This window comes from Oncorhynchus tshawytscha, linkage group LG11 (assembly GCF_018296145.1).
Source record: "Oncorhynchus tshawytscha isolate Ot180627B linkage group LG11, Otsh_v2.0, whole genome shotgun sequence".
Taxonomy (NCBI): Eukaryota; Metazoa; Chordata; class Actinopteri; order Salmoniformes; family Salmonidae; genus Oncorhynchus; species Oncorhynchus tshawytscha.
Genome location: NC_056439.1, coordinates 51,369,838 through 51,380,269, shown reverse-complemented (window position 1 = coordinate 51,380,269; position 10,432 = coordinate 51,369,838). Strand labels below are relative to the sequence as shown.

At 43.7% G+C, this 10,432-nt stretch overlaps 1 protein-coding gene across 6 annotated transcripts in view; it reads right to left on the bottom strand.

Moving 5' to 3' along the window:
• The window catches only part of map4k5 (mitogen-activated protein kinase kinase kinase kinase 5), a 100,895-nt gene that overhangs the window by 25,185 nt on the left and 65,278 nt on the right, over positions 1–10,432 (bottom strand). For 3 of the 6 annotated variants that reach the window (XM_042330287.1, XM_042330291.1, XM_042330290.1), the window contains 2 exons: positions 6,151–6,211; positions 243–251 (listed from right to left, as the gene is read on the bottom strand). In XM_042330287.1, the coding sequence (XP_042186221.1) occupies positions 243–251; positions 6,151–6,211 (70 nt within the window). The remainder of the gene's footprint in view (positions 1–242; positions 252–6,150; positions 6,212–10,432) is intronic. The other 3 variants (XM_042330288.1, XM_042330292.1, XM_042330289.1) reach the window with 1 other exon arrangement.

Below are 10,432 nucleotides of genomic sequence, written 5' to 3'. Positions count from 1 at the left end.
AAATTCACTCATGCCCCTGAAAAATCTTTATTTTCTTTTGTGCCCCCTTTTTAAAAAAAATATCTCTCAACAGTCCTTAACATTTGTATGACTTGTATACTTCCTCAGACTTATTTTAAGTAATTATCATCCATAGTAAAGGCTTCTAACATATTATTGTTACTTTTTTTTAATTTTTAGGATACACAACAGTAAAATTAAGTTTACCTAGTAGTAATTTACAATAAGTAAGAAATGCTTACTTTCACTTTCTTACAACAGAGCGGCGTGTAGAGAAAATCAACAGTGGTTAAAACACAGATATAGCACACATGGTTACAGAGTAGAGGTCTTCACGGGCCCATAAAATAAATTAACCTGGGGCTTTCGCTCCAGACCCAATGTGTATTATTACTATAAATGTTTTATATAGAAACCACGTTCCCAACGGACAACGAGGGTCCGTTCCAGTGTAGACCTGGTCGGATGTGAGAGATTTGTGAGGGAAGCAGCAGAAAAGTCAATTTTTTTAGGCTACTTTATTTACCGGAGCTGATAAAGGAAGTAGAGGAAGTAGAAAGTGGTGAAGCTGGGGTCGTGCTGCGAGATGGGAGGAAGTAGAAAGTGGTGAAGCTGGGGTCGTGCTGCGAGATGGGAGGAAGTAGAAAGTTTAAGCTGGGAGCTGATGCGAGATGGGAGGAAGTAGAAAGTGGTGAAGCTGGGGTCGTGCTGCGAGATGGGAGGAAGTGAAAGTGGTGAAGCTGGGGTCGTGCTGCGAGATGGGAGGAAGTAGAAAGTGGTGAAGCTGGGGTCGTGCTGCGAGATGGGAGGAAGTAGAAAGTGGTGAAGCTGGGGTCGTGCTGCGAGATGGGAGGAGAGGAGGAAGTAGAAAGTGGTGAAGCTGGGGTAGAAAGTGGTGAAGCTGTGCTGCGAGATGGGAGGAAGTAGAAAGTGGTGAAGCTGGGGTCGTGCTGCGAGATGGAGGAAGTGAAAGTGGTGAAGCTGGGGTCGTGCTGCGAGATGGGAGGAAGTAGAAAGTGGTGAAGCTGGGGTCGTGCTGCGAGATGGGAGGAAGTAGAAAGTGGTGAAGCTGGGGTCGTGAAGGGAGGAAGTAGAAAGTGGTGAAGCTGGGGTCTGGGAGGAAGTAGAAAGTGGTGAAGCTGGGGTCGTGCTGCGAGATGGGAGGAAGTAGAAAGTGGTGAAGCTGGGGTCGTGCTGCGAGATGGGAGGAAGTAGAAAGTGGTGAAGCTGGGGTCGTGCTGCGAGATGGGAGGAAGTAGAAAGTGGTGAAGCTGGGGTCGTGCTGCTGGGGTCGAGAGGGAGGAAGTAGAAAGTGGTGAAGCTGGGGTCGTGCTGCGAGAGGGGAAGTAGAAGTGGTGAAGCTGGGGTCGTGCTGCGAGAGGGAGGAAGTGGGTGAAGCTGGGGTCGTGCTGCGAGAGGGAGGAAGGGAGGAAGTAGAAAGTGGTGAAGCTGGGGTGCTGCGAGATGGGAGGAAGTAGAAAGTGGTGAAGCTGGGGTCGTGCTGCGAGATGGGAGGAAGTAGAAAGTGGTGAAGCTGGGGTCGTGCTGCGAGATGGGAGGAAGTAGAAAGTGGTGAAGCTGGGGTCGTGCTGCGAGAGGGAGGAAGTAGAAAGTGGTGAAGCTGGGGTCGTGCTGCGAGATGGGAGGAAGTAGAAAGTGGTGAAGCTGGGGTCGTGCTGCGAGATGGGAGGAAGTAGAAAGTGGTGAAGCTGGGGTCGTGCTGCGAGATGGGAGGAAGTAGAAAGTGGTGAAGCTGGGGTGTGCTTGGTGAAGCTGGGGTCGTGCTGCTGCGAGGGAGAGGGAGGAAGTAAGCTGGGGTCGTGCTGCGACTGTGAGTGTGCTGCGAGCTGGGGTCGTGCTGCGAGAGGGAGGAAGTAGAAAGTTGTGAAGCTGGGGTCGTGCTGCGAGAGGGAGGAAGTAGAAAGTTGTGAAGCTGGGGTCGTGCTGCGAGAGGGAGGAAGTAGAAAGTGGTGAAGCTGGGGTCGTGCTGCGAGAGGGAGGAAGTAGAAAGTGGTGAAGCTGGGGTCATGCTGTGTGTTTAAGCTACTGTGAGTGTGAGCAAGTGACACGAGGAACAGGGGAGGGAGGGGGAGACAGCAACAGAGCCGACTTACGCTATAGCTTCCATAGCTAGGTTATTTATCATGCAATATGATTACGTAGTACCTGTCTTGCCTGGATCAAACTGGGAGAAGCTAGTTAAGCTAACTAGCTAGCTAGGCTAATTGAGGTTGCATGTACTTCCTGGTCCTACACAGTTACAAACAACGACTCCATTCAGAATAAAAAGCAGCAGTCTACCTGTTGGCTCTTGGTCGTTGAAGCCCAACTTTTAATTCCACAATTTTCATTCCATCTTCCATTGATTAGATATCTCCTAACTTCTGCCCCACACGGAGGCTCTATGACTTATGATTGACCAAGAAAACGTCACACGTGCCACTCTCGTGAAACGCAAGAGTAGCGTCAAATTACGCATACCCATGAGAAACAGATCCGATCCAGACCAGTGATATTATTTACAATTCTGTATCCGGATCGGGTCTCGGGTACCGGATTGGGTCTCGGGTACAGGTGGATGCGTGAAGACCTCTAGTACAGATGAGCTATATACAGTTGAAGTCTGAAGTTTTAATACCACTTAGCCAAATACATTTAAACTCAGTTTTTCACAATTCCTGACAATTTAATCCTAGTAAAGATTCCCTGTCTTAGGTCAGTTAGGATCACTACTTTATTTTAAGAATATGAAATGTCAGAAAAATAGTAGAGAGAATGATTTATTTCAGCTTTAAATTTATTTAATCACATTCCCAGTGGGTCAGAAGTTAACATACACTAAATGAGTATTTGGTAGCATTGCCTTTAAAGTGCTTAACTTGGGTCAAACATTTTGGGTAGCCTTCCACAAGCCTCCCACAATACGTTGGGTGCATTTTGGCCCATTCCTCCTGACAGAGCTGGTGTAACTAATTTTTTCAGTTCTGCCCACACATTTTCTATAGGATTGAGGTCAGGGCTTTGTGATGGCCATTTCGTCACAACTTTGGAAGTATGCTTGGGATCATTGTCCATTTGGAAGACCCATTTGCAACCAAGCTTTAACTTCCTGACTGATGTCTTGAGATGCTGCTTCAATATATCCACATAATTTTCATTCCTCATGATGCCATCTATTTTGTGAAGTACACCAATCCCTCCTGCAGCAAAGCACCCCCACAACATGATACTGCCACCCCCGTGCTTCACGGTTGGGATGTTGTTCTTTGGCTTGCAAGCCTCCCACTTTTTCCTCCAAACATAACGATGGTCATTATGGTCAAACAGTTCTATTTTTGTTTCATCAGACCAGAGGACATTTCTCCAAAAAGTACTATCTTTGTCCACATGTGCAGTTGCAAACCGTAGTCTGGCTTTTTTATGCCGGTTTTGGAGCAGTGGCTTCTTCCTTGCTGAGCAGCCTTTCTCATGTTATGTCGATATAGGACTCGTTTTACTGTGGATATAGATACTTTTGTACCCGTTTCCTCCAGCATCGTCACAAGGTCCTTTGCTGTTGTTCTGGGATTGATTTGCACTTTTCGCACCAAAGTACATTCATCTCTAGGAAACAGAACGAGTCTCCTTCCTGAGCGGTATGAGAGCTGCATGGTCCCATGATGTTTATACTTGTGTACTATTGTTTGTACAGATGAATGTGGTGCCTTCAGGAGTTTGGGAATTGCTCCCAAGGATGAACCAGACTTGCGGAGGTCTACAATTTGTTTTCTGAGGTCTTGGCTGATTTCTTTTGATTTTCCCATGATGTCAAGCAAAGAGGCACTGAGTTTGAAGGTAGGCCTTGAAATACATCCACAGATACACCTCCAATTGACTCAAATTATGTCAATTAGCCTATCAGAAGCTTCTAAAGCCATTACATTATTTTCTGGAATTTTCCAAGCTGTTTAAAGGCACAGTCAACTTAGTGTATGTAAACTTCTGACCCACTGGAATTGTGATACAGTGAATTATAAGTGAAATAATCTGTCTGTAAACAATTGTTGTAAAAATGACTTGTGTCAAGCACGAATTAGATGTCCTAACAGACTTGCCAAAACTATAGTTTGTTAACAAGAAATTTGTGGAGTGATTGAAAAACGAGTTTTAATGACTCCAACCTAAGTGTATGTAAACTTCTAACATCAACTGTACATTGGGACATGCATAAACTAACTACAATGAGTCTTTCTCAGAGAAAGTGGTTCTCTACTTTCATGTCTTGCACTATATATACACAAGAGTATGTGGACACCCCTTTAAATTAGTGGATTTGTCTATTTCAGCCACAATCGTTGCTGACAGGTGTATAAAAATCGAGCACACAGCCATGCAATCTCCACAGACAAGCATTGGCAGTAGAATGGCCTTACTGAAGAGCTCAGTGACATTCCTTTCCAACAAGTCAGTTCATCAAATGTCTGCCCTGCTAGATCTGCCTCCCCGGTCAACTGTAAGTGATTTTATTGTGAAGTGGAAACGTCTAGGAGCAACAACGGCTCAGCCGCAAAGTGGTAGGCCACACAAGCTCTCAGAACGGGACCGCCGAATGCTGAAGCGCGTAAACATATCATCTGTTCTTAGTTGCAACACTCACTACCGTGTTCCAAACTGCCTCTGGAAGCAACGTCAGTACAAGAACTGTTCGTCAGGAGCTTCATGAAATGGGTTTCCATGGCCGAGCAGTCGCACACAAGCCTCAGATCACCATGAGCAATGCCAAGCGTCGGCTGGAGTGGTGTAAAGGTTGCCGCCATTGGACTCTTAAGCAGTGGAAACGCGTTCTCTGGAGTGATGTATCACGCTTCTACATCTGGCAGTCCCAACGAATGAATCTGGGTATGGCGGATGCCAGGAGAATGGTACCTGGCCCAATGCAGTGCCAACTGTCAAGTTTGGTGGGGGAGGAATTAATAGTCTGTATCTGTCCTGTTTTTCATGGTTTGGGTAAGGCCCCTTAGTTCCAGTGAAGGGAAATCTTAATGCTACAGTATACAATGACATTATAGATGAATCTGTACATCGAACTTTCTAGCTACAGTTTGGGGAAGGCCCTTTCCTGTTTCAGCATGACAATGTCCCCGTGCATAAAGCGAGGTCCATACAGAAATGGTTTGTCAAGATTGGTGTGGAGGAACTTAACTGGCCTGCACAGAACCCTGACCTCAACCCCATCGAACACCTTTGGGATGAATAGGAACCAGGCCCAATCTCCCAAACATCAGTGTCCGACCTCACTAATGCTCTTGCGACTGAATGGAAGCAAGTCCCTGCAGCAATGTTCCAACATCTTATTGGAAAGCCTTCCCAGACAAGTGGAGGCTGTTTTAGCAGCAAAGGGGGGGACCAACTCCATATTAAAATGGCCACGATTTTGGAATGAGATGTTAAGACGAGTAGTTGTCCACATACTTTTGGTCATGAGGTGTATCATCGGCCCAAACTATCTACATTTCTACTGCAACCAGGAGTCTTCACAACCACTGGTCAATATAAAACGCCATATTTATTCCACACAGCAGTAGGCCATAAAAGACAGGACTCACAATAATATGCAGTCAAGCACTTCTTATAAAGGTTTTTAATCCGAAAGCTTCTAAACATCCTGCTACTTCTGCGTCTATAGATAGCTATGAGGTGATTGTATTTACAGTATGGTGTGTAGATGCCAGGTAATGGCATTGCTCCTGTGGAATAGTTATGAGGTAATGGTATTTCCAGTCAGACAACAGAAAAACAAAGCTGCAGGTTATCATGGCACCATCTCTAGCAGCTGGCTGTGATTGATACCGCCTCTCAAGACTGCAGTACAGCAGGTTGTTGTTGATACCTGTATCTGTCCTACGGACTCACCTGACCGAGACAGCAGGTTGTTGTTGATACCTATATCTGTCCTACGGACTCACCTGACCGAGACAGCAGGTTGTTGTTGATACCTGTCCTACTGACTCACCTGACCGAGACATCAGGTTGTTGTGATACCTGTATCTGTCCTACGGACTCACCTGACAGAGACAGCAGGTTGTTGTTGATACCTGTATCTGTCCTACTGACTCACCTGACCGAGACAGCAGGTTGTTGTTGATATCTGTATCTGTCCTACTGACTCACCTGACAGAGACATCAGGTTGTTGTTGATGATGTAGAGCCAGGTACACTTCCTGGGGAACAGCTAGAAGGGGAACATAACACAATAAAGGACATTCAATACTCACTGTTGAAATAGAACAATTCGGCAGTAGACAGCACACTATTTCACGGATTCAGATCTACAGTAACTAAGAGGTAAAAATGAGTGTAGCCATGTTTAAAGCTATATTTATTAAGGATGGGCATCTTTCTGATTCGTATCTAGCTCGATACATGGGCTCCGATACGATACAGGAACGACACGTTTTAGTTTGAAACGTAATTCACAAAACAGCTATGACCACAGCCAATGAATATATAGCAAAACTTTGTCTTTCGCCTCCCATCTCCAAATCAAATGGTTTTGACAAGTTTTCTTTACAGAGTGATCTTCTCTTCGGCCATACAGTGTGCCTCACCAAAAGTAATCGCTGTCCTCGTTATGAAATTATCAACTTTTACCCTGTACAGTGGGTAGAACAAGTACTTGATACACTGCCGATTTTGCAGGCTTTCCTACTTACAAAGGTCTGTAATGTTTATCAAATCGGTACACTTCAACTGTGAGAGACGGAATCTAAAACAAAAATCCAGAAAATTACATTGTATTATTTTTAAGTAATTAATTTGCATTTTATTGCATGACATAAGTATTTGATACATCAGAAAAGCAGAACTTAATATTTGGTACAGAAACCTTTGTGTGCAATTACAGAGATCATACGTTTCCTGTAGTTCTTGACCAGGTTTGCACACACTGCAGCAGGGATTTTGGCCCAGTCCTCCATACAGACCTTCTCCAGATCCTTCAGGTTTCGGGGCTGTCGCTGAGCAATACGGACTTTCAGCTCCCTCCAAAGATTTTCTATTGGGTGCAGGTCTGGAGACTGGCTAGGCCATTCCAGGACCTTGAGATGCTTCTTACGGAGCCACTTAGTTGCCCTGGCTGTGTGTTTTGGGTCGTTGTTATGCTGGAAGATCCAGCCACGACCCATCTTCAATGCTCTTACTGAGGGAAGGAGGTTGTTGCATGGCCCCATCCATCCTCCCCTCAATACGGTGCAGTCGTCCTGTCCCCTTTGCAGAAAAGCATCCCCAAAGAATGATGTTTCCACCTCCATGCTTAACGGTTGGGATGGTGTTCTTGGGGTTGTACTCATCCTTCTTCTTCCTCCAAACAAGGCAAGTGGAGTTTAGACCAAAAAGCCCTATTTTTGTCTCATCAGACCACATGACCTTCTCCCATTCCTCCTCTGGATCATCCAGATGGTCATTGGCAAACTTCAGACGGGCCTGGACATGCGCTGGCTTGAGCAGGGGGACCTTGTGTGCGCTGCAGGATTTTAATCCATGACGGCGTAGTGTGTTACTAATGGTTTTCTTTGAGACTGTGGTCCCAGCTCTCTTCAGGTCATTGACCAGGTCCTGCCGTGTAGTTCTGGGCTGATCCCTCACCTTCCTCATGATCATTAATGCCCCCACGAGGTGAGATCTTGCATGGAGCCCCAGACCGAGGGTGATTGACCGTCATCTTGAACTTCTTCCATTTTCTAATAATTGAGCCAACAGTTGTTGCCTTCTCACAAAGCTGAATTATGCCTTGAGCCAACAGTCCTGTAGCCTGTAGCCCATCCCAGCCTTGTGCAGGTCTACAATTTTATCCCTGATGTCCTAACACAGCTCTCTGGTCTTGGCCATTGTGGAGAGGTTGGAGTCTGTTTGATTGAGTGTGTGGACAGGTGTCTTTTAAACAGGTAACGAGTTCAAACAGGTGCAGTTAATACAGGTACTGAGTGGAGAACAGGAGGGCTTCTTAAATAAAAACGAACAGGTCTGTGAGAGCCGGAATTCTTACTGGTTGATAGGTGATCAAATACTTATGTCATGCAATAAAATGATAATTAATTACTTAAAAATAATACAATGTGATTTTCAGGATTTTTGTTTTAGATTCTCTCACAGTTGAAGTGTACCTATGATAAAAATTACAGACCTCTACATGATTTGTAAGTAGGAAAACCTGTAAAATCGGCAGTGTATCAAATACTTGTTCTCCCCACTGTATATCTAAAAATGACCATAATTATTTACAGAGTATAGAAAACATTAGGAACACCTGCTCTTTCCATGACGTAGACTGACCAGGTGAATCCAGGTGAAAGCTATGATCCCTTATTTATGTCACTAGTTAAATCCACTTCTATCAGTGTAGATGAAGGGGAGGAGACATGTAGATGAAGGGGAGGAGATATGTAGATGAAGGGGAGGAGACAGGTTAATTAAAGAATCATTTTTTAAAACAATTGTGAATGTGTGCCATTCAGAGGGTGAATGGGCAAGACAAAATATTGAACTGCCTTTGAACGGGTTACGGTAGTAGGTGCCAGGCGCACCGGTCAAGAACTGCAACACAGTGGTGGAAAAAGTACAACAGTTTAAAAAAAGATCCCTTAAAGACCCCTTAAGGATCCCTTAAAGATCCCTTAAAGACCCCTTAAGGATCCCTTAAAGACCCCTTAAAGATCTCTTAAAGACCCCTTAAGGATCCCTTAAAGACCCCTTAAGGATCCCTTAAAGACCCCTTAAGGATCCCTTAAAGATCCCTTAAAGACCCCTTAAAGACCCCTTTAAAGATCCCTTAAAGATCCCTTAAAGATCCCTTAAAGACCCCTTAAGGATCCCTTAAAGACCCCTTAAGGATCCCTTAAAGACCCCTTAAGGATCCCTTAAAGATCCCTTAAAGACCCCTTAAGGACCCCTTAAAGATCCCTTAAGGATCCCTTAAAGACCCCTTAAGGATCCCTTAAAGACCCCTTAAGGATCCCTTAATAGAAATGACTCAAATGAAAGTCACCCAGTAAAATACTACTTGAGTAAAAGTCTAAAAGTATTTGGTTTTAAATATAAGTATCAAAAGTAAATGTAATTGATAAAAATGTACTTATTAAGTATCAAAAGTAAAAATATAAACCATTTCAAATTCCTTATATTAAGCAAACCAGACGATACAATTTTTGGTATATTTAAAAAATAATTATTGACAGATAGCCAGGGGCACACCAACAATTTACTAATGAAGCATTTGTGTTTAGTGAGTCCTTCAGATAAGAGGCAGTAGGAATGTTTTCTTGACCATTTTCGTTTCAAATGTAACGAGTACTTTTGGGTGTCAGGGAAAATGTATGGAGTAAAAAGTACATTATTTTCTTTAGGAATGTAGTGAAGTAAAAGTTAGCAAAGATATTTTGCTTAAATTCTAAAGAACATCATTATAGAATTTAGTCTGAGGTATTTTAATTTAAATGTTTTATTTGCTATTTTGATTTGTAGTGAGGTACAGTTACCCCCCCCCCAAAAAACAACAGAAGTTGTAATTTGAAGTATTTTCCACCACTGCTGCAACACTATAACCAAATTACACACACTACCGTAAAACACACACTACCGTAAAACACACACTACCGTAAAACACACACTACCGTAAAATACCGTAAAACACACACTACCGTAAAACACACACTACCGTAAAACACACACTACCGTAAAACACACACTACCGTACACACTACCGTAAAACACCGTAAAACACACACTACCGTAAAACACACACTACCGTAAAACACACTACCGTAAAACACACTACCGTAAAACACACACTACCGTAAACACACACACACCGTAAACACACACTACCGTAAAATACACACACTACCGTAAAATACACACTACCGTAAAATACACACTACCGTAAAATACCGTAAAATACACACTACCGTAAAATACCGTAAAATACACTACCGTAAAATACCGTAAAATACACACTACCGTAAAATACACACTACCGTAAAATACACACTACCGTAAAATACACACTACCGTTCAAAAGTTTGGGGTCACTTAGAAATGTTCTTGTTTTTGAAAGAAAAATCTTTTTGTTTTTTTGTCTACTAAAATAACATCAAATTGATCAGCAACAGTGTAGACATTGTTAATGTTGTAAATTATTTCTAAGTGACCCCAAACGGTAGTGTAGGTTGTCACCCCAACTAATAAAGCCTAATATCACGCAATCAATTTTACAAATTCAAGGATAAAGGTGGCGTGCAGATGGTCAAGACCAGGAAGAGGCAAGTCCACCTCGCGTTGGTCAGCGCCGCAAAGCTGGGGTACAGCGCGCCGTTTGACTAGGCTACTGACATCGCCCGGGGTTTTTTTCCGGCACGCAAAATGATTTGTAGCTCAACGACTGTCAACACCGTTACAT